The following is a 24,831-nucleotide window of genomic DNA, read 5'->3' as shown; positions in this document are numbered from 1 at the left end:
GTCACCGCATCACCCTACACATTACAGACAGTCTGTGTACATTTAATATAAAGTCATGACATATTTCTTATACCCATTCATTACACTCCTTTTGGTTTCTTTCATGTCTGTCTTTGTCATCGTTTACCAGAACTTCATCCTCCATCCACTCTCTTCTGTCTGCCTCTCACTTTCCTCTGAATGTTCACTAGTCTTCTCAGCTTTCTGTTGTCCTGTTCTCTTGTTTCTGTTTCTAGTTTTACCCTCTTCCCTGCCTTTCTTTCCCTCTTTCTTCCCTCTATCGTTCTGTCCATTCATACTTGTGGTCTCTCCCGATTTATTATTGTTAAGACCGACCTGTCAGGATCACAGAGACCAGTCCTCAACCACACGGCAACATCTTTCATCCTGCTGCATTAGGCACGACTCTGAACGCCCACTCAGCTCCTGTTTACTCTTGCCATGGATGGTGGGGTGTGTGTGTGTGTGTGTGTGTGTGTGTGTGTGTGTGTGTGTGTGTGTGTGTGTGTGTGTGTGTGTGTGTGTGTGTGTGTGTGTGTGTGTGTGTTGTGTGTGTGTGTGTCTGTGTCTGTGTGTGTCTGTGTGTGTCTGTGTGTGTTGTGCCTGTGAGTCTTGCTCAAACTTTTGAAAGATGCCACCTTATGAGAAACAAATGAGCGGTTGGTTCATAGGATGACAGTAGAGGGAGCCAGGCCACAGCTCAGTGAGTGAGTCATCTGTCATCCCACAGGTCACTGAGTGATGCCCAGGAAATAAACTCCTGGGAGAAGGATGATTATGGGTAGAGAGATGGATAAGTGTTTGTGAGGTTCTCGGAAAGAGGATCAAAAAGTCCTTTTTCTGATTTTTAATTCATACATGTTCTCTGCATACATTTTTGCAGGTAAAAACATCAAATATTTGTGCACTTTGCTTTAGTTTTGCTTTAGAATTTTGTATGCTCTTTTACATGGATGTATTAATATATTTTATTGCTGAATTCTTTCTTGTGCTTTGAATTTGTCTATATTATATTTGTATTTGCACATGAACTTAAAACAACTATTTGGAATTGTTACGCGATTATAACATCTTTCAAATTATTTAGATTAGAGCCTAGCCGAATATTTATGTTCACAGCTTACAAAAGCCAATGTTTTTATAAGGATGTATTAAATTTGGTTTGTGACAAAGATATGTACTGTGTGGGACATTTTACAATTGAAAAATAAATCTTTTAAATATAATCAGAAAAATAATATATGTCTCCGAGGCACATGTATATTCCTTTTTAGAGTGTATGGATTTTTATGGCTGTAAGCATCCAGATGTTTTTCTACTTTGTGATTTAAAGTGAAGAGTTAAATTTTGGATTTCCTGGTTTCTAAAATATGGAATTTGAATATATGGAAGCTGGAAGCCTTTTTTTTGGGCTATGATTGACTTTAGCTCTGAGCTAATTGTGAATCAAACAAACTAAATGAAATATCTTTTGATGGTGGAACACTTTACTAAGACACTTTATTTGCTCTTTTAGATGATTTAGTGCGTTTATCCTCAAGGAGGCAATATTTGCCAAAATGTTGCGTAATGGGATTTGTAGTTATATAATGTATATTTTTTACCCCTGTGTTTCTGTGTACGTGTAGGTACCTGTCTGACCTGCACGCCTCTGGTGACCCAGCATGGCTGTGCATCTACGCTCAGCACAAGTGGATCCTGCAGCTGATGCAAGACTGCAGAGATGAGTTCATCAGTGGCCAGAGAGGTGACTTACTCACATAAGCACACACATGTCTGAGCTGACTTGCTTTACACACGAAAGTGAAAAGCCCGTATTTAGCGTTTCCAATCAAACGGCTGGTGGATGTCATGCGAGTCTGAAGGCAGCTGAGGGAAGAGAGAAAGCCAGCTGCCTCTCTGTCGTACCAGCTCTCTGCTTGCATTCCCTTCTCCGTCACCGCCCTCCCCTGCCTGTTCTGAGGCCCGCATGTTTATTTTTTCATGAATGTATGAATAAGATGAAAGTGAGGGAGCATTGGCTTTGGATTTGGGTTTCAGGGCTTGACATGTTACTGCACACGCACACATACAAACTCTCTTTCTCACTCACACACAGCTTCACAGATGGATTGGAACAATTAACCCCAATTAAGCTGTTCCTCTGTTAAATCAGCCAGCAGAAAAAAATGTGAATGTGAAACCGTCCGCTCAGGAAGAACAGCGCCAACCACACACACACACACACACACACACACACACACACACACACACACACACACACACACACACACACACACACACACACACACACACACACACACACACACACACTGCTACAGCCATACTTACACAAAGGCACCCATACAAATACATTGTGAGTGGGTGGCTGCTTCACATAGTGCAGCTGGAACATAAACACGTCTAATGCTAAGGGTAACAGTGGTTTCCGGGGCTCAGGCTTGATGGATCTGGGGGTTGGTGTGCTCCCTGCCTCGCCACAGCTAAATATCATCTTGATTATCATGACAGGGATGGCCCCTTTTCAGTCCACACATGCATTCCACAGCAGAGCAACATTGGGCAGGGAGTGAGTCTGCATGCAAATCACATGCAACCCAACCATTCTGAAAATTGCTGGTTTGCAAAAATGTCCTGAAACATAAACAGAAATGCACATTTACAGTTAATTACTTTTAATATAACAGTTCAAGAAATATAGAATACAACTTAAAGTGAAGTTGTAGATAAACATTAGATCCAAACAATATTCTATCTACAATACAATTCTGACACTGCGTAAATAAACACATTTACTGCGCGACAAGTCCTCATATCTAAAACACATCACGGGTAATTGTCAGTGTCCGAAAAAATTCTCCAAACAAGACTCCTGATCTTCCTCATCTATGGTGAAGCTCTGTTAAAGTTAAGGCAACTAAAGCTACTTAAGGTAATTAGGTTAAGGTTAGAGGATAGTTCACCTTCATATTTAAAAGAAACCAAATTTGAGTTTCCAGCAGGCGGGATATGAGTTGCGGGATATGAGTTGCTGTCTAGTTCAGCTTTTGTAAATCCACACCGGCCCCCTCGCTAAGACTTTTCTGCGGTGGTGTGAATAACGTCACGCTACCTCCGCCTCTGCCACCAAGAAAGGACAGTCATCATTCGCACAACCACATGAGGTCACTTGTGAGGAAAATGTAAATGTAGGTCGTTTTAAAGGTACCCTGTGAAGTTTTCCTATAAATAAACACAATTCTGTTTACAGTCATGTTTCTCATCAAAACACTTGCGAAACCAAGTTTTTGCCCTGTATGGCAAACAGGGTACAGAGAGCATGCTTCTCGGGCTGATTTTTGCTAGGTGAATCTTAGAAACTTTTTTATTAAACCTAATCTAATCAACTTCTGATAACACAAAAAGTTGGAACGGCCAGAGGTCAACATGTGACCTGCAACTGAGTGACCTGAACTGTGGCCAGAGTTGTTTCTGGGTGCTTTGGTGCAAGCAGGGCAAACACAACAGTGACCTCATCAAAACAGCACGACTACTGGTCAAAAACTTCACAGGGTACCCTGAAGTGTTCCAACAAATGACCAACACTAATATATTTCTGGTGAGGACATAATAACAAAAGCATACACACACACAGAAAGGTGCACACAATCCTTCTGGGGGGTTTTTGTGTCATTTCTACTCTTTGTTTGCCGCAGCCAGCCGTCTCCTGTCCCCGCTGCTGTCACACACAGAACCCCTCCCCTCACTGATCCATCTCTTCCCCTCACACACACACACACACACACACCTGGTAGCTATTTACCATCCCCGCTCTTCTCTGCTCACCTCTCGCCCAAGTACGAAACCCGTGCCTCTTGAAACATCCCTCCGCCCCACCAGCCCTTGAACAGCCACCATCATAAAAAACCACATCCACTACATTCCCTCGACCCCACTCTTCCTCCCGCTCCCTCCCACCCTCACCCCTCCTCTCAAATAGCCAGAATCCCCCCTTACTGGTACCTCACAGCCTGCCCCTCTGCTGGCGGCCTCCTCTTCCTCCTCGTATCACATTAACCAGCTTAGTGTGTTTATAAGCCATCTTTTATGCTATTGTCAGCATCACACGTGGCAGGGATTATTCCTCTCTGATGGATCACTCATGTTTGCAGTAACTGATGTCATTTTTTTCATGTCTCTTGTGTTTCTCAGTCCACAATATGAGGCCAGAGGTCGTTCTGGTGTAGTTATGATTCCATTAATTACCATATGAATTGCCTTAAACGTGAAATAGACCCATCCATCTCTGTTGGAACAAAGGCCTGAAGCTTGAGTTTTCTGGTGAGGAAGCATAGCAGTGTAAGTTGCTTCCGTATGTCTAAACACTCCCATCGTGTCCTGGTGCTGCAATCTGACTCTGCCCGATTCAATTATAAACTGCAGTACTCTTACTTCCTGAACAGCGCTTCTTCTGCCAATATCAATACAATTAGCAGGAAATTTCGTTCGTAGAAAAATAGGTTTGTCAGTGAACAATTAGAGGGATTCTAGTGTTCGTACATTTGACTGGGAAACATGCGGTTGTGATTTTAGGGTCAGTCAGTACCACTCCAGGAGAAATGTGTTAATTCTTACATTTCAATGAGCACAACGATCACGTGTTTGGGTGTGCATCAGTGTGAGTTGACACAACTTTTTCAAACTTTTTTTTTTTAGGTTTTACTTTTGTCCTCCAAGAAATCTATGAAATTATCAGTTCATTTTTATTCTTTATTATGTGTTAATCTGTTTAACCTGAAAAATATGGTGAAACTCAAATGAAAACTGAAAAATAAAGAACTACAAAATACCAAAACCAAAGCTGGAAAACCGCTGGAAAAAGTTTTTTTTCTGTCATGTAGGAATCTGAAGTTATTTTCCACTCCATCCCTACTTTTGTCTTTTGTCTAACTAGTTGGTTACCAAGCACATCTTCTGAAAGAGCTTTGTTTGCTATAAAATATAGTGGTCAGTGTAGCAGGAAGCATATCGACATTTTGGTCTGTGAAGGACATAAAATATGGATGAGAATCAAACACAAATCTGTGAAAATAAAAATTTTATGTTGAACTAAACTGAATTTAAAAACAGGAGTCAGAGGGAGGTGTGTGTGTGTGTGTGTGTGTGTGTGTGTGTGTGTGTGTGTGTGTGTGTGTGTGTGTGTGTGTGTGTGTGTGTGTGTGTGTGTGTGTGTGTGTGTGTGTGTGTGTGTGTGTGTGTGTGTGTGTGTGTGTGTGTGTGTGTGTGTGTGTGTGTGTGTGTGTGTGTGTGCGCGCGCTTAGAGAGAAAGCATGCGTGTGTGTGGTCATGGTCAGGGACCCCCAGGAACAGGAACTCATCAGACCTGATGAGGAAGTGAGCAGGTGACACACATTGTCTTAGGGCCTTCAGCACACATACACAGTGGTTCCTATATTTTAACCCTAAAGCGCTTAGGGAGAAACAACACAGCAGCATATCAAATAGTTTGAACACGTAAAGCAGCCCTGCGCACATGCACACTCGCACCTAAACGGTCCCACACAGGACGCCCGGGGTTCGGCTGACACCTGGATCAACAGCAGCTCTCATCCCTGTAAAAAGAGTGGAAAACATCACAGAGACAGACTCCGCACAGCTCCATAAGGACTGTGTGTGTGTGTGTGTGTGTGTGTGTGTGTGTGTGTGTGTGTGTGTGTGTGTGTGTGTGTGTAATGTGTTTACAGATAATCTGACTCAAATGAGAATTTCCTTACATTTTCTAGACTGGATGGCTGTTTTGTGTGCACAGCCAGCTCAACCACATTTGCTTGGGGATTTCTCAATACTTGCTTACACACTATATTCAGCTTGTGACTCACCAGTACACTTTTCTCTATGTGTGTCAGACACATGTTTTGGAAATGTGGCCATCCGTTTCTCTTCGTTTAGACAAACTACATGTAGGCGGATTGCAGCATTGCACGAACTTGTCTTGGGTTTCATTTTCATTGTAGTAAGTTTGATCCCCTCTCAGCGCAGTGTTTCACTTTCATTCCTGTTTGTCAACTTTCACCCCTTCTTCTGTTATCTTAAAATTATCTCATAGAATTGTTGCACTGAAGTTATCTCACTAGCCGAGATAGGAGTGTGTGTGGTTGCAGAAGGACTGTTTTCATTCGTTTCTGCTGCAAAGCTCCCTGTTGCCATCTAGTGGAACACTGGCGCTCACCTAATGATCAGACACAACTGAGCCCAGTGTGGCCCACATAAACCCACTTCACCCCAGTGCTCACAAATCCCACAGCTCTGTTTCCTCACCCTGGAAACAACGGGACATTCTCTCAGCTGTGGGCCGCGGCAGAGACGGATCAGAACACAAATAAAGAAAGGCCGAGAGGGGCGAGGGAGGATTGTTTGGTGTGAAAGCCTGCTGAGCTTATTGAGGAATGTGGAATTATGAAAATGGCTTATTTGATTATTTGATATCTGAAGTATGTGTTTCTTTTTCTTCCGAGTTCATTTCTCATCCGTTGCCCCCCCTTTTCCCCCCTCCCTCTCTCCTCCTTTCGTTATGTCTGTCAGTGGGTGTCGGAGCTCTGGACCCGGAGGGGGATACCCGTCCGTCGGCACTCGGCAGGCTAGGCCACACTGCGTCTCTGAAGAGAGGGGGCAGCCTGCGAACGCCGCGACCCAGCAGTGAGCACCGCAATCATATTACAACTATCACCCACACACTTGGGAGGGGCTTCCCTGTCTGAGCCGCACTCTGACTGTGCATTCGTTTGTTTGTGTGTGTGTAACACTTTTTGCCATGTACAGCACTTAGGGGAATCACAGTATCTAAGAGTTAAGCGTAAGGGAGCAGCACTGTGTGTGTGTGTGTGTGTGTGTGTGTGTGTGTGTGTGTGGCAGTACAGTAGTACTCACTGGAAGTGAAATATTTAGCTCAGTGATTCTTTGAATTACAGAAGCAGTCTGACATTTTGAAGACTTTGTGGTTTGCTAGTTCATCCTTTAAGTCCCCAAACACCTTTCAGTACAACATAGATAAGTATGGCGGTTTGTGCAATACAATATGTGTGTGTCTTTGTTGCAGCATGGCGCTCTGAAACCCCTCAGCAGGTGCAGTTTGTGGAGAAGCTGTCAGATGTGGTGATTGGTCAGTTGCCCAACTTCTGGAAGCTTTGGATCTCTTATGTTAATGGAAGTCTTTTTAGTGAGGTGAGCTATTACAGTGACAGGAAACACACAGACAAAAAATCTATAAAAATACTGCATTCAACAAACTTCAAATGGGTTTGCCCACATCATTTCAACATGTTTCCCCACTTACCTTTTGTGGTATCTAGACACTTGGGTAGCTTGATTTCCTTCTCTGAGATTCCTCCGTCCACCCCAAAACAATGGAGGTGATTGGAATTTCATATGTGATGCTCAGAGAATAGAAAACAAATCCACAGTAAGGTAGGTAGGTTAAGGTTAGAGGGAGAACACCTTCATATTCAAAAGATATTCACAATGTTATTCAATTGCAAGTGGAGTTAGGAGAATCCAACAAGAGTTGTTGCCTTTTGAAGACATTTTATTCATACTAAAAAAAAAGAGGACATCATTAAGGACTTCAGTTTGGCAGTGTCCAGTCAAAAGACATTTTCTCTGTGTGATTTGCATCCTAAAATTACATTCAATGAACTTTTAATAAGTTATATACCACAAACAAGTTCAATCAAATTGTTTTTAAGTGATCCCAGTGATATCATCACCACTGTCGTTGTCCTTGCAGTTTAAAACAATATATTTATAGTTATTGTTGGCCCTTTACTATGGATAATCCACAGACACACAGTGTCAACAGATATATTCCCTATGAAAACTAGTAACTAGAAAACAATTTTTAGAGTGGTTGGCCCTTTTAACTTCATGGTTTTTAAAAAAAACAGCTGTCTAGAGATGAGCCTGCAACTATAAATTACAGACCTATAGTTGCTTATATATTTTCTTCCTTTCATGGTTTCCCTACCAGGAGCCTATTACATTGACACCACTTGGTTATTTTGAACAAAACACTGAGGGATGGTCTGGCTGCACACTGCAGTCTGGAGGTTTTATTTGATTGACTAACAAAAGCAGTAAAACTACTGCACTGTCAACATTGCAATGAAGGCAAAAAGGCAAAACAAATAGTCTTTAGAGATGTGTTTTCCTTTGCAGATAATGTTAAACATTAGTGTTTCTCGTTTTGTGTTTTTCTTCTGCAGACTGGAGAGAAATCTGGGCAGGTGGAAAAATCCAAGAAGAATGCCAGACAGAGACAGAATGACTTTAAAGTATGCCTCATTGTGACTGTTCACACCAAAATGTTATTTTGACTCACCACAAGTGAAGTTAAAATAAATACTTCCTAGACCGGTTGTTTGTACGTTTTCTGTGTGTTTTGTAGAAAATGATCGAGGAGGTGACCCATCGGCTGGTGAAGCTCGTACGGGGCGCCCTTCTGCCCACCACCCTCCCACAGTCCGACCTGAGTCTTTACGGAGGCTGGGAGAACAAGACAGAGCTCACTGGAGCCTGGCTGACACAAATCATGCACATCGTCAGGTTCTCGCACTGATTGTTTGAATGTGTCTCATTGATTGTGTGCACTTCATTTTACGCAGGAATTTTCAACTTCATTGCCTGCTATACCATTTAATGACCTATCTCTCTCTCCCCCTCTCCCCCCTCTCTCCCATTCTCTCTGCCTGTCTCTCATCCAGGGGTTGCCATGATGCTCTGTCTGCTCTGGAGATCCCAAATGATTTGCTGCAGGTGATCCAGGATCTGCTGCTGGAGTTGAGAGTTCACTGCCTCATGGTGACTCTGCTGCACACTATAGAAGGTGAGGGAGGATCCTGTGAGCAGGAACAGTACTGCAGGGGCAGGTATAAAGTAAGGCTTAGAGACTGTCAGGTTGAAAGTAGTTTTCATCATTCCTGGATTTTGTCAAAATGAAATGAGGGCACAGGCAGCATCCAGCAGAAGATTTAAGTTTTTTGTGTGTTATGTATGTATGTTTTTGGCTTTTTATCTTTTATCTGTGTGGCTCACACAGTGTTGCTGTTGTTTTATTGCTACTGCAGCAGAAGCAATTTCCCCTTGGGGAAAATGCAAATAAGCTGCTGATTAAATCATCTTACTCAGTAAAAAAAAATACTTAAACCCTACATGAAAACTATATCATTTGTGCATTTGTATCCTATTGGACTTTGGTATTAGATTTTAAAATATCTTTTTTTAAATCCGTTTTCATTCTAAATATTGAAAGGAAAAAAAGAGCTGTGTCCAAATCCTACAATACATACTAATTCTAAAGTACTAAAGTACTACAACGTAACTGCGTTCGCGCTGGAAAACTAAGTGTCGTCAGTAATTGTAGTTGATTTTTGAGATCCAGGAAGATCTTGGAAACAAACAATAAATGTTAAATCTTTACAAATACCACATGTGTTTTTCTTGTTAAGTTCAACTGACTGTTTCATTCTGAAGTTGCAGTTTGATTGGCATCCGTTGGTGCACGTATTGTATCATTTCCTGTACACAAGAAACTGATTTACTGTACCATTCTGTGCTACCTGCAAAAGTATAGAGTAGTACACAGTAAACAGTAGTTTATAGTATACTATAACAATAAGTGTATAGTAGTGTTAGTAGTAGTGGTACTTACTGTATATAAGCAGAATGCCTTATGATCTATAAGATCTAAGAAGATCTATAATAACACCATTCTTTGATACAAACCCAGCACAGACTTAAGACATATCGGTTTTTGCCACATTCCTCCATTAAGTATTTAGCGGTCAGTGTCCTCAACTGTCACCTTTTACCTCATACAACTTCCAGGGTAGTAATGGAGAAAGTGTTATGAGACTAAAACCAGACATGCTCAGTTTCACTTGTGGTTAGGCATGGTCATTTTGAGAAGAGTGACTGGTTTTCACTTAACTTTCCACCACATCAAATTGTGGTCTCCACAGAAAGAGTTTGATTTTATATCATGTTTGCGGTTTTGCCTCAGAAAATTCTCTCTATATTCAATTGCGGTGACCTTTCCTGAAAGTGCTCACCCTTCATATATAGAATTTGTTTTGTCTGCAACTTCAATAAACTGTAGAGAGGTTTCAAGTAATTGACCTTCCGATTCATATTTGTGCTTTTTACACACTCAGATGTCAAGAGGCTGGCTGAGAAGGAAGACTGGGTTGTGGATAATGAGGGAATCACCAGCCTGGTAAGGATGTGTTATTGCATCAAGCAGTACGTCATATCGTAATGAGAAATGATAGGTACTCCAGCAATTTCAAACATTTCTCTGTATTTTTCCCTCTGACCATTAAAGATACAGTATAATGTGTTTCAGTGCTAGCTGAGGTTGCCGACCTCCTGAGCTGCAGTTAAAACTCATATTTTCAGGAGCCGTTTTTTGTAATAACCTACGTGTTCTCCTCCTCATGTTTATTTTTTTGCAGCCTTCACAGTTTGAACAGTGCGTGGTTCAGATGCTGCAGTCACTCAAAGAGCCCCTGGAGATCAAATCAGGAGAACTCAATGTGAGATGATCACCTGCACTCATCAATACAAATACAGTTACTGGAGTAGTAATGTTCATATGATGATCATAATCACCAGTTGAACCTGAAAGCTTTAAGTCTTTTGAGTACTCTGGTATATCAATGTAATCTTTGTTTCTTCCACACATTGAATATCTCATGTAGGTGTCAAAATTTGTCCCCAGCTGCTGCACTGTCGCACTGCTCCTTTTAGGGTGGGCCAAAGCAGGGGATGAATAACCTAATAAAACAAAACAATATGATAAACTGTAGTCAAATCAAAGCTTATTCTCTGCAGTCCCAACAGTTGCAGATAGAGAACATAATCCATTTAACACCCACAGAGGGAGAATCATCATAAATAACCATCTCATTATTGAGCGATGCAATTCTGATTATGATTGAAGCCACAATCATGCAGCCCTGTAAAATGGTATGACATTATGCATAATAATCTTTTAGGAATAAACACCACATGTCATGGCAATAAAAACATGTTTAGAAACAAACAAACAAACAAACAGTATTAGAATAGGATAGTAGGACTTTTTCTGATGTTGTTTCACTGTCTTTGATTCAGGTGCTGCAGTTGGACCAGGTCCAGGACCAGGCCACAGAGCTCAGCGTGAGCATCATGAAGGTAAGCTCTGTTAGCCTGCAGCCGAAATGACATATATGGTTACATTATGGACGTTTTGAACAACACACACAAAAAAAAAAAGCAAACCCACTGACACAGATTTCTGCCAAGATTTCATTCACACCATCTCACACAGAGCGCCATGTAGACGCAGTGTCTCTGCACCATAGAAATGATAAATGAATGACTGCACCTTGTAGTATCTACACTGTTCATGGAAGCACTGACTCACCTTGTGTTAGTTTACCTGACAGTTAAACCTGTCGTGGTCTCAGCGAGGTTATCATGTAAAGTGAGATATGAGATATGTGGTGTGTTTTTCACATCCTGCCTGACAAATGTGTCCATGTGTGCAACTCAGGTTTTCATAAGCTGCTTGGAGCAGCTAAGCACTAAATCAGGTGGAGACATTGATACATCTCAGTAAGTATTTGGATGACTTTCTTATTAGGCATGCATGATAAATATTGGCCTACAATGGGGAAACTTATATTATTATAAATTATCCCAATAATTAAATTATATCCGATAAATTGTTGGTCCATAATAATAATTTCTTAGCACTTTATGCTTTATGAAAGCTAAAGTATGTTTGTGAAGTTTTGTTGATGAACTTCACTAGAAACAGAAGAGTCAGAACTGTTTATCTTTGTTGTGTGAACAATAGTTATGCCAGTTAGATTAGAGCTATAGAATATTAAATCATTCATCTTTGCTCACTACATCTTAGCTTTTTTTCACCCTCATGTATGTAAAAACTACAGGTTCTGAACTTCTTTTTAAAATACTAAACTGTGAAATTATTGGTGCATATAGTGTGCTCCACTATGAAAACATGTTTTACATCTCTCATGTGTGTGCAGCAGCATTTCAGTGGACCTGTCCTCTCCAGATCGGTTCCCTGGTGTTCAAGAGGGCTTCAGTCCAACATCTGTAAGTGTGATGTTATTGTTGTTTTTTTTTTATTATTTCCTTTAAACTGTTTGGGGTTAATACCCCTGAAATCACACATCTGGCGTCACCAAAGCGTGGGTTCTCTCCTTTACACAACCAGACAAACACGTGTCTCACTTATTCAAACCACGAAATGTTATCAGGCTGTTTCCTGGTTGTGGACAAGAAGCAGATACGTCCTCATTTCCTGTAACTTGTTTGAGATTTTAGTGAAGAGGGTTAAGCGCAGGGGAGGAGGAGGAGGAGGACGAGGAGGAGGAAGAGCAGGGTGTAGAGTGATTCTGGTAAAGGGAAATGGAGCAAGGTGCAGATGGGGTTTCCCCAGCCCAAATATGTGTAGCCGGGGTAAGACAGGCAGACTCGACTGAGTGCAGCTGACCAGAGTTAAGACCGGTGTCACTCATGATATAAACTGTGTTTGGCAGATTGACCTGTTAGAAACCATCACATGCAAACTGGGACAGTAGTACCTGACTGCCATTACCACATCAGCCCACTGCAGATTCTTATCTTGTCTGTAGTGTGAACAACAAATTGCTGCCAATGATGACATCAGTTGTGGTTGTCAAAAGGCAAACCATTGTCATCTCATCTGTCGGTGTTTATGTACTTATTAGGTTCATTTCTATGAATTATTGTGAGTGTGTGTTCTTGTACTTATTTGTTTGGGAGTCCTAATTTTGGTTTTAGATCTTGAGGGTGAAGACATTTTGTGTGTGGAAGGCAAAATCATTTTAAGGCAAAGTTTGAAAAGTGAGAATACATTTGGAAAGGCCAAACATTTGAGGAGATCAGAATTTATTTGGAAAATTACGAAAGTTTGGACAGTGGGGCCATTATCACAGTTTAGGACAGGGGGAATTTGCTAGAAGAATGTTTCAGGAAAGTGATGAGATTTGTGGAAGTGAAGTGAGAAGATTTTTGTAAGTAATGGCTTTTTAGGAAGTGATGATGTGGGTGCATTTTGGAAATGTGAGGTCACTTGAAAAGGATGTCTATGTAGAAAATGGGGAACTTTAAGAACAGACTTTTTTTTTTAAAGTGAGGAAAAATCATTTTGAAAAGTTTAGGACAACTGTGGAAAAATTGACAATTCGAGAGTAATGATTTTTTAGAAAAGGTTTTTCTGGAAAGTGAGAACATGTCAGTAAAGGGGCGACATTTAGAAAACTGATAACATATCTGATGATATGTCATCACATATCTGAATAAGTGATGACACTTGGAAAGGACACTTGGAAAGGGAGTTTTTTTTTAGAAAGTGGGGCATTTTTGGAACGGACATTTTAAGAAAGTGAGAACAATAATTTTGGAAAGTTGAGGATGATGGTGAAAAGGGAGGACATGTGGAAAAGAAAGGGTTTGGAAATTGTAGCCATTTTGGAAAGTGAGAACATTTCAGCAAAGAAAGGACATTTTTTCCAAGTGATGAGAGTTAAGTGAGGACATTTTTGCAAAAGGGAAGATATTTAGAAAACTTAGAACACATCTGATAAGCGAGGACATATTTTGGATCGTGATGACATCAATTTTGGAACGTGAGGGCATCTTTTGAAAGGGATGACGTGTGAACAGTTTTGGAAAGTGAAGATATTTAGTTAAGAGGGGATATTTTTGCAAAGTCCTCACTTCTTCAAGAGTTAAGACCTTGTTTAAGGGTTCAGGTCAGATCAAGGTTAAAGTTAGGGTGAGGGTTGGGGTTAGGCATGTAGTTGTGATGGTTACGGTCAGGGACTAGGAAATCCATTATGTCGAAGTAGTATAAAAGTATAAGCATGTGTTTTTGTGTGTATAGGAGCAGCGTCTTTTGATCATCCTCAGTAACTGCCAATACCTGGAGAGACGCACCTTCCTGAATCTGGCCAATCACTTTGAGAAACACGGATTCACAGGGACGGAGAAGATCACACGGGTCAGTTCGACACTCCATTAATTACCGTTTCAGATTTGCAGCTGTGTTTTGAAATAACCGTAAGGACTTTCAGATAAAAGACAGAGGACTCATCACTGTCTCATACTGTTGATGAGAAGTGTGTTGTGTTGTCGTTAAAAACAAAGCTGATGAGAGATGCTGAAGATCCCTCTGTCTTCTTAGCAGAGATATGACTCTGTCTTTAAAAAAAAAACCGTAAAGGTCATTGACTTGGAAGCTCAGTTCCACATTTTCAGACCTGTATCTTCTTCACACATATATTTACACACACACACACACACACACACACACACACACACACACACACACACACACACACACAGACAATGACTAATGGCTGAATCACAGAGCAAAGAAGTGTTCGTTGGTTTCCAGTCAGAACAAGAACATACATTTCTTTGAAGGAACTTAGACTTATCTTGTCTTTTAATATTTAGAGTGAAATCTAGACAAACTGTCACCCCATTATCTTTCGGTCTCTCAAATATTAATAGAGCTTTGAAAAATAAGAATTCCCCTTTTATGCGTCCACAATATAGCTGCCCCAGTGTACGACTGCAAAAAGCTGTAAAATACTGCAAATTTGACATCTAGAGTCAAATTCTCCACATATTTCCTCTGAATCAGCACGACTGCAAATCGGTTAAATATTACAATCAGGATATGCAGTTCAAATGTAAAGCATCTCCCCCATGTACTCTACAGGGCTGCGTGATCGCTAAAAATGTATTTGTCATTTGACTTTGATTGCAAACGTGTAGTTATGAGGTGATAATGACGTGACATAATTCTGTTGTCCAATAATAAATAAATAAATGATTCCAAGAAAATTAAGTGTTCGACAGAAAGTTAACAAACAACAATGTTGATTACCAATTCGCCGTTGTCTGTCTAGGAAAACTGGCTGAATGACCTGGCTCTGAAATGGGTCAGTTTGATGCTTTGCTGTTTTCTTTCTTATCTTTAACTGTTGCTGAAACAAAACAAACAATTAGAAGATGTAAACTTGGGCTCTGGGATCTTGTGATGGGCATTTTACATAACGTTCTGACATCTTATTGCGGGTCATCCTTAAATCCTCCATTAACAATATGGTGGGTGGTTTGAAGCATTTGTCAGTGAGTTATACGCAGAAACCCACATTGCTCCCGATGGCCCGGGCTTTGCATTGTCGCGTGGCCGTCACAGGGGTGCGAGTGCGTATGTTGAACAGGTGAATGAGAGGAAATCTTAAAGTCGCCCTCCACTCAAAAGTCACTGATCCTTCTTGTTCCTACAGTGTGATGTTTGAATGCTGTCTGAGCAGAGTTTGACACTAGAAGGATGTTTTTACATTCATCTGCTGAAAGTGGAAAGTTTCTCTGAGCTCACCGAAAATGAGATTTTTAAGGGGGCGGGGCCTACAGGCATGATTTGTGACATCACAAATGGTTTGGAGGTCAGTCCTGGTCCAGTATGTAACTTATAGAGTGTGATGTAGAAACTTTGAAGCCACCAGTGCACATCCACTGAGAATGGACTTTACAGTGAAGGAGGAGACATCTTGTGTCCAGCAGCAAAACCTTATTTACATATTCATAGATTCTGTCATTTTTAATGAGGCAGGGATCTTTAAAGCTGTTTGTCTGCTGAGTTAGAAACATTGTGTATAGGTGCAATCTTTACCATGTTGCCACCAATCAATAGTTGCAGCCCAAATCTTGATCTATATCACTGCTTATTTCTATCATGATCTTGGTTTCAATCCCATTGCCCAGCCCTACATACACATTTGTGGATTCAGAACAACAGTAAGCAGTGTCTACTGATTGATCGATGTATTTGAATAGTATCCCTGCTTACACTTGACAATGAAAAAAGATATCGCATACTTTTTGCCTCCATTTCTCTGGTAACATTATGTGTCTTTGGACCTGCCAGGTGAGCGTGGACGCAGTACGACAGCTGGACAGAAATCTCTTTGAGGCCTACATCGAGAGACGAGCTGACCCCATTGCAGGCTCTCTGGAGCCCGGCATCTACGCCGGATACTTTGACTGGAGAGACTGCCAAACACCTACAGGTATCGCACAGCACCGCACACTCAGTTGACAGTTCTCAGTATGTACGCTCTCCTTGTGTGTCACCATGATAAAACCTGGGATTTATGTCTGAGATGACAAGGGGGGAATTCACACGTAGCAACCACTAACTGACCCCGGTAATATCAGAAATTAGCCCCTCAACAGTGCTGTGCCATGAGAACCTGACATATCTGTTCTAATCTGTGTTGTTGTGGTTCGCGTGTGTCATGTGTAGAGTACGCTTCTTTGATAGTTTACTGTAAACACCACTGAGATCATTATTGGTCCCCCCCTTGGCCTTTGTGTTCAGCTGTGGGTGTGCAGTGGTGTGCAGTTGGTGTGTGTGTGTGTGTGTGTGTGTGTGTGTGTGTGTGTGTGTGTGTGTCTGTGTGTGTGTGTGTGTGTGTGTGTGTGTGTATATGAGTTTTGTTTGACTTTTTGCTCACCAGATGCACTCCGAACCCCAGGTGAAACTTAAATGTGTATATGTGGTTTACCTTAGCACAGGATGTGAAGCAACCTGTCAGAGTGTGTGTGAGAGTTTTGGGTGAATTTTCAGATGGGCAGCAGCTTGTTACACGGCTTTAAAAGGCAGCATTGATCGAAAGTTGGGCCTTGCTCTGGTTGGTTCCTGCCGCTGTGAGTTGGTGTGTTTGGGCTGCATGTGAAAGAGGAACATTTTGGACACTAAACCGCAGATCTAGGATATGATACTTTCACTTGTTGCACTTTTGTGTGGGACTCAAGTTGCCGTGTGGGTGCTGCAAGGCATTAAAAATCCAGTTTCAGTACTTTCAGTCTGTTGTTGCCTCTCGTTGTTTCACTGTTACAAAATTTAAGCTTTCAGAAGACACATTAACAATTAGTCTCTGCTGTCTCTTTGTCTCCTCACAGAACAATGTAAAGTACAAATAATATCAGGAAGAAGTCATGACCAATGAATGGAGTCCTCTCACTCATATTTCTAACACACAGGCACACATTAAAACTATAAAATGCCACCTACATTCACCATGTATCATTGTATATACATGATGACACAATGTGAGTGTGAGCAGAGCTGTGCCTGAAGTATAAAACCTTTCTATTTTTTACCTTTTAGTGTTGACAGCCACTTCTCCTCCTCCCTGGATCACTGAAATACCATGAATAACCAAAGATGGCCCCTTTTTGGTCTCAAGCTTATATTTTATGTGGTTGATTTTTGGCATAGTTATAGAGATCTGTGGGTATAAATACCAAAAAATTATACTTTCTTTGATACTTTTCTATATAAAAATGTAAAACAAAACTCCATCCAAAAGAAGCCAAAAGCTGTGTGCGTAAAAACAGAAGTTAGGCAGTAAACCCTTAAAGCACAGCTATAAATCTTCCTTAAAGAGCAGAACACAGGGGCAGCTAATGATGCACACCGCAGTACCTTCTCCCATTGTTTCCCGTACAGACCCACACACACACACAGGGGTGGCAGGGTACGCCACAGTCCTATTGCACATTACATACACTCCCCCAGATTAGCTTCTGCAGTTCTTCTGTCTGTATTACCAGTACAGACAGAATACTCTGATAATAACTGAAGCCTGAAGGAACCAGAGAGTTCATAAGTAAGGATGCTGTTCATTAACATGGAAAATGGAGTAACACAATGTAAACACTTAACCGTGTGAACATGCTTTATTTCTGCGCCGACTGACGGTATATCTTCCCAACCGCCTTTTGAGATATCCAACCACATGTTCACTTTCACTGTCTCTTTCGTGACCATCGGGGGGTGAGAGGGGGTTTTCCCTCTTTCCAGATGAAATCCACTTTCAGATCCACTTCTCTTCGCCGATAGCTCTAACTGCAGAATGCTTTGGAGTAGGAAATGTGTATTTTGACCTTGACTGCTGCGTGATTGGCTGTTAGATCTGTCCACAAGTGTATCGTTATTACTATCAATTTTATCTTGATCCTGTATTGTTTTGTCGCTCAGCCCTACGTCTCTATGACAATGCAGCTGTGTGTGTGTGTGTTTCACTTTAGACCTGTCAGAGCTGCCTGGAGCTAGCTCTCTGACAAGAATTATCTGCACTGTGATACACATTTATTTTGTTGTGTACTTGTTTCCACTGAGCTCTCTTAGCATCTCATCATCCCTTCTCCCTGTGTTTTTTGCTCATGTTGTGCCTTCTCAACTCCTCAGGTGTCAGGAACTACCTGAAAGAAGCTCTGGTCAACATCATTACAGTTCACGCTGAGGTACACACAGCCGGCACACTTCCTGCACACTTCCTGCACAACCTTAAACACTTCTCTTGTTCTTTGGTCCTTCTTATCAAACCCTGCATTTACCATGTTTTTTTCTGTCTTCTCACCTCCTGTCTTGTTCTCTCATCATCAACTTTCACTGTCTCAGGTCTTCACGGTGTCTAAGGACCTGGTATCTCGGGTTTTATCTAGAATTGTCGAGTCGGTTGCTGACGAGATGTGTCGCCTGATGCAATGTGTGTCCTCCTTCAGCAAAAATGGAGCCCTGCAGGTACACGGCTACACACACACACACACACACACACACACACACACACACACTCACACTCATAGTACTCATAGTAAGACCCTGACTCATAAGACGGCCCCACTTGTCGGGGGGGTTTACCTAGTGTTTCTGATAACATTGCCATATTTCAGTTTAACCTACCAACTGCTGACAGTTGCCAATTTGATTTCATCTCCTTTTTTTATTTAACACCAACACCACCAACACCAACCCCCCATCCCCCCTCTGCATCGTTCTCAGGCTCGACTTGAACTCTGTGCTCTGAGAGACTCCATAGCTGCGTACCTAAGTGCTGAAAGCAAGTAAGTGCAGCGCACGCACGCACACACACACAAACACACACACACTCACACAGCGGTACAGACACTGACACACACTCACACTCACACATGGGCACAGACACTGACACACACGCACACACACACTCTCACACAGTGGCACAGACAGGAACTCGCATACATACATATTGATTTATGGCAGTGAATGTCACAAGCATAAATCTTAGCAGTCGCACATCCCTCACTACAATCCCTATTTATGTTACTTGGTGGGTTCTGGAAAGGAAGTGAAAGTAATCTGGTTCTGCTGTGTGCACGCACTGTGGTGTGTGTGTGTGTGTTGTGTGTGTGTGTGTGTGTGTGTGTGTGTGTGTGTGTGTGTGTGCGCATGTGCGCGCGCATACATGTATGTGTTCATGTTGGGGAGGTCATTGTTCATGCCAGAAAACACACATAGACTTATTCTGAACTGTATTTTGTGGTTCCAGTTTTAACTGAGCATCTTGTTTCTAGTTCCAGCTTCAAACTGGCTCTGGACGCCCTTCCTCAGCTACACAGCGGAGGCGATAAGAAGTGAGTCTCATACTTCATACTACATACTAATGAAGTGAAGTGAGTGCGACCCCTTAAAAATGAATTACACACGTTTCCTCTTTGTTTTTGTCTCTTCCGCCAGGTTGTTGGAAGAGCTGCTAAACAAGTTTAAAAGCAGCATGCAGCTCCAGCTCACCTGCTTCCAGCCCTCCTGCATCCAGCCTGTAAAGAGATAAACTCAGTCTACCGCCATACTGCACTGTCTGTGTCTCTTATCTATGTGCAATCAGCTAAGGAACCTTAACTCTATCTTTTCAGTTATCATTTTATTGTTTACTCATATCTTTTTTTTTCAGTGTCACTTTCAATTTCTGCTTCAGTAGATTGGACACAAATGTCTGTCATCTAATCTCAAAGACACTAAATGAGTTGATTTCATTGTTACTGTGTAGGACAGTCCCAGTCATTTTGGTTATGCTAATCACGTACGGCCAGTCATGCAGCTAACAGACAGCGTGCAAATGGCATACTATCTTGTCTGAAAGTTGTGGGTCAGCAGTGGAGTGATGGCAGAAACCAAGATGGTTGTCTCTGCTCACGCTGTCTGTTCTAAGAATGTGTTGAAGTTGCTGTTGATGCTTTGTACTGTGCCATCTCTCTATCTCCCAATAAAGTCAGAAAACCTGTTACTGTTAACCTGATTTGTTCATGTGGTTCATTTGGTCAACTCAAGGTCCTCTTACTTGTAGTATTTGAGTATTTGTAACATTTCAACAGTTTATTAGTTGAGGAACCGTTTCACAAACGATCTTTGATTAGATTTACACACAATAAAAACATCTGGGCAAGGTTATGTTCATGAATTGTTACATATACTTATACATATACAATCTGTAGATGGATTTACCAAAATAAAACGTTACCAAAACATGTTTTAAGCAATGATGGTCATCATCTGAGACTTGATGCACATTTTCTTCAAATGGCTACTTGCACTAGTTGAATTTAGGGTTGAATCAGCATTTCTTTGACATAAATGCTAATTTGTGGTTATATTTGTTTAACTTTAGGTTGGGCAATGTACTGTGATATAAGATGTACTGTCACAATAGTCATTTTGCAATACCATACCATGTAGGGTCTTCAATAATATAGTTATATGTTGTGGTCAGATCAGAAAGAGCACAGTAATGCTGATAAAGCTGAAGGGACAACAGGCTGTACTTGGTATTAGGAGGGACTTGCGTAAGAGATCGCATTGTTATTTACCTTCACTGAGGAGATTAGATTTCCTGTCTCATGTCTTTGTCAGTTAGTAAGCAGGATATTGATGACTAACTACTTAACGTTTTTTTATCAAAATTTGGGGGAAAGAACAAGTGATTTGTTCTTGGTGTGGACCTGTTTAGTTTTATTAAAAGGACCGGTGTGGAGGATATGGCAGTTAAACATGGCAGCCTCTGTAGACATAACCATTCTTATTTTCAGGTAATTATACACGAATGAAAACTTGCCTATGAATATTATATTACATTTCTGCCAATAAGTCCTCCTAAATGTCACACACTGGACCTTTAAGCTCTTTGCTTCTCTATGGAGGACTGACCTCCACCTCACCTCACATGGTTGTTGGCTGTTCTTTGTCCTCAGTTGAGTCCCACACATTTCTGCCTGGATGTCTCTTCTCCAGCTGTTCCTGGGGACCCCTTTCCCTCGTTCTTTGGGGGTTTTATTTCAGGGCTCGCCGTTCGATGTTTGTGGCAGGTTTTCTGAGGGTGTGTCCAAACCAGATCCTGTAAGTCATTGGGATCTTGGCAGCCTATTTGCAGCCTGTTTGTCGTGATCCATACAGCATCACCTGCCTCACCTTGGAGTGAAGATAGTTATTTTGCTGTTGATTGAGATGTGTTTCTAGCATGTCCTGTCACACACACACATGTATAGGTGTGTGTGTGTGAAAGGAGAGCTATGTCATCCACAAAGGTCATTTAGCTGCTCCCACGTTGTCCACTGTATCCCATTTATTTCTTTTCCCTTCAGTTGTTTCAATCATGATTCAGTCAGTTGCCAGGATTGGTGAAAGTAGACACTGATGAAGTTGATGTGCAGGGACGTGTTCCATTCAATAGACTGTTCAATGATGATGCATTGTGTTGCTATGTGGCCTGTGCATGAGCGATCCTTCCTGAATCCTGCTTGTCGATCCCAGAGCCTCTTGTCTACAGCTTCTTGAAAGCCGGTTGAGAATTTTACTGGGTACAGAAAGTAAGGTACAAAGTCTGGTGACAAATTAAGGGAAGAACCAACATAAAGTGTCTCAGTAAGGTGTTAATCTACCACTGGCTGCCAGAACAGCTTCAACACGCCTTAGCATTGATTCCAGGAGTGTCTGGAACTCTACTGGAGGGATGAACACCATTCTTTTAAAAGATACTCCCTCATTTGGTGTTTTGATGATGGTGGTGGAGAGCGCTGTCTCGTCACATCAGACCCAAATCGCCCATAGATGTTCAACTGGGTTAAGATCTTGTGACTGTCAAGGCCGTAGCATATGATTCACATCATTTTCATACCATCAGTGAGCCCATGTGCCCTATCGGTGGGGGCATTGCTATCCTGGAAGAGACCACTGTACATAGTGATCAGATCAACTTTGCATTGATTTGGAGTGACCCTTCCTTCTAAGAGAGAACAAGTGGAACCACACCATGCCAGCAAAATGCTCTCACTGTAGGAATCAAGCATTCAGCCTTTGCCGTTCTCTTGGTGTGATCAACTGGGCCTGCTCAGCATTTTATATGTGCCACAGAGCATGATTGGATTGCTTAATTGTACCATGCACTGTGTGGAAGCATCTGCACTCATTTGCATTTTTCTTAACTAATTCATCGATGTTTTTCCTTTAATCTGAAACCTGTCTGTAGATCTAGATGCATGTTTCTCCTGTCACACATCCATAGCTCAAGGGCTCTGTTGTTTACTGAAAAGATGCTTGTCCATGTCTCAACATCTTGTCATTCATCCACATAAAAGTATACAGTTCAGCAAAGGTGCAAGAAAGTATAACCCGCATGTTCCAACAATATAGACCTCAGTAAACCACATGATATATTGATACTCCTTGTACAAGCAGAGAGGTCCATTCTCAAAGAAAGAACATAAAAAGCTTCATAAATGTAACATTCATTGCAGAGCTGTTGTGTTGCATTTGAGATAGGATTGTACTGGTGTTAATTAAATTGTGAAATATCTGCAAAATGAAACTTGTCTCCAGACCAATATGTCACACACCTGAGTGAACCGTTTTGCATCGGCACATGTCTGCAGACGGTTGGTCTGTGTGCACCATGGTTCAAACCAAACCAGGTTCAGCCATTCATTTCTGAAGCTCCAGCTCACCAGTTCACTCATGCAGTCTGCCATGTCAGCGTCTAGCTCTCTGGGAGGAGAGCACAGGGCGTATGCAGGGTGGGGTCGGTGCAGGCCGTTATTCAGGGCAGCAAACAGAAGAGGCTGTAATTGGATCCCAGAGGACGATGGTGACAACAGAAAGTGTGATTATGGTTGTGGGTGTAGGGACTGACGAAGCGAGCGGTAGTGTTGTGGCAGGTCTACTCACTCAGGCAGAGGAGGGAGACAGCGCCACGCCCACAGCTCACATGAGAAAGTTTAACAGGACATGGAGGGGGGTTATCTGAGGGCAATGTGAACGTGCTGTGGTGTAACAGCAGTTGACCCTTTCATTCTCTACTTACAAATGTACACCTGTACATTTCAGTTATCAGTTGGCTTTCTGTTATTGTCAACATTCGTGCATCTCAGTTTCCCATCTACATTTAGGGGAAAGCCATGCAGGGCACGCAGGGTGTTGTTTTGATTCTCTGCGTTCTAAACTTAGCTCTCTGTCCTCCCACGGATTCATTCACAAAATAACTTCAAAGCCTAAACCCTTATCCGTTCACCGCCAGCTCTCTGTTTACAGTAACAGAGGTGAGAAGGGGGAGTTTTCTTTTTGTTTTTTTGTTGTTTTTTTAATTCACCGGGCCTATACTCTGTTCCATTCAGCAGAAAAGGATGACGAGACCTGACAAAAAACATTTAGACTCTGATCTGACTTTTGTTCGCCGTGAGTGGGTAATTAAAAGGATGGAGAAATTTGACACATCAGAGAAAATTCGACTGTTCTCACCTTGACTGTTGAGCAGAGGAAGTTTCACTGTTTAACAGGACTTACAGAAGCACAGCAGAATGAACTCGAGAAACGAGTTCTGAACGAGAAACAGAGTTCACACTGGAAATAAGCGCCGTTTGATTGGGTTGCACTACCGCTACTTTTAAATCCCGTCTAGTTAGCATTTATAAGCACTGTAGAAACATTTAATTCTAGTTTATAACACACTATAATGTAGTAATAATGACATTTTAAGTGTTTGTTAATGTACAGTATTTGTCAATATAACGTCTCCTATAAAGATATATTTAAATTCTTGCAGTTGTATTTTAATATTGCCATTCATTATCTGTTGATGCACCTGCCTCCATTTATGGAGTTGTTAGGAAATACATGATTAACACTTCAATCTTACAACTGCATTATAGTGTGATATAAACCGCCTATTAAATGTCCTTATAAATGCTATAAACGATACATATGATAACAATATCGTGACATATTATATTGGTGCACTATTTCCGGCATAATATTGATATATATAATTTTTATTTCATAGACTTAGCAGGGGGTAGATGACTTTTTAAGGATTTTAATATGGAAATTATACTTTTTTTTGAGGAGAAAACACATTAGAAACCATACGGACTGTTTGTGTATATATGTCGTTATACATGTCAGGAGGGGTTCTTTAAGGGAGGTCCAAAGCAAGCAGGTTTCCCCCTTTCAACCTTACAAAAACATGTTTTTACTTGAGGTAACCGGTGACATTCAACCCGCTGGAGGAAAAAGTGTTCGATAATGTTCTGCCTTGAAATGTTACACGGTTTTCTACGTTTGAGTCATTTGGGTTGTCTCCTTCAGTTACTCTTCTAAAGATATTTCAGGGGGGGGTTCATGCCTTTATTTGATAGGACAGAATTATTCCAAGACAGACATAAAAGGGGGGGAGTGTGAGAGGGGGGGGGACGACACGCAGCAGAGGTTGGAATCGGCCCTACATGGGGCTACCATGCGCCCCCCTTCAGTGACTCTTTAATCAAATCTAAAGTTACAAAAAAGGTCAGGACTGTTACTGACAGCATCATGGTAACCTAGTTGAAGTTTAACACCAGTTTTAATTAATTAAAAAGGAGAAATATCCATATCATCCA

The 24,831-nt window shown here is 41.6% G+C and overlaps 1 protein-coding gene across 2 annotated transcripts in view; it reads left to right on the top strand.

Annotated features, from left to right (window-relative positions):
- The window catches only part of exoc2 (exocyst complex component 2), a 49,460-nt gene extending 29,258 nt beyond the window's left edge, over positions 1 to 20,202 (top strand). Inside the window, exons 11-28 of one of the 2 annotated variants that reach the window (XM_051377876.1) lie at positions 1,629 to 1,747; positions 6,562 to 6,675; positions 7,076 to 7,200; positions 8,238 to 8,306; positions 8,420 to 8,577; positions 8,736 to 8,857; positions 10,185 to 10,246; positions 10,485 to 10,565; positions 11,146 to 11,205; positions 11,567 to 11,628; positions 12,072 to 12,138; positions 13,955 to 14,071; positions 16,013 to 16,154; positions 18,341 to 18,396; positions 18,554 to 18,676; positions 18,935 to 18,996; positions 19,486 to 19,545; positions 19,649 to 20,202. In XM_051377876.1, the coding sequence (XP_051233836.1) occupies positions 1,629 to 1,747; positions 6,562 to 6,675; positions 7,076 to 7,200; positions 8,238 to 8,306; positions 8,420 to 8,577; positions 8,736 to 8,857; positions 10,185 to 10,246; positions 10,485 to 10,565; positions 11,146 to 11,205; positions 11,567 to 11,628; positions 12,072 to 12,138; positions 13,955 to 14,071; positions 16,013 to 16,154; positions 18,341 to 18,396; positions 18,554 to 18,676; positions 18,935 to 18,996; positions 19,486 to 19,545; positions 19,649 to 19,742 (1,693 nt within the window). In that variant the 3' untranslated portion in view covers positions 19,743 to 20,202. Of the gene's footprint in view, positions 1 to 1,628; positions 1,748 to 6,561; positions 6,676 to 7,075; positions 7,201 to 8,237; positions 8,307 to 8,419; positions 8,578 to 8,735; positions 8,858 to 10,184; positions 10,247 to 10,484; positions 10,566 to 11,145; positions 11,206 to 11,566; positions 11,629 to 12,068; positions 12,139 to 13,954; positions 14,072 to 16,012; positions 16,155 to 18,340; positions 18,397 to 18,553; positions 18,677 to 18,934; positions 18,997 to 19,485; positions 19,546 to 19,648 lie in introns of both variants that reach the window. The other variant, XM_051377875.1, reaches the window with a different exon arrangement.
- The last annotated feature ends 4,629 nt before the right edge of the window (positions 20,203 to 24,831 follow it).

Source organism: Dicentrarchus labrax, unplaced genomic scaffold (genome assembly GCF_905237075.1).
Source record: "Dicentrarchus labrax unplaced genomic scaffold, dlabrax2021, whole genome shotgun sequence".
Classification (NCBI taxonomy): Eukaryota; Metazoa; Chordata; class Actinopteri; family Moronidae; genus Dicentrarchus; species Dicentrarchus labrax.
The sequence above is the reverse complement of the archived record's forward strand: the minus strand, read 5'-3'. Positions and strand labels throughout refer to the sequence as shown.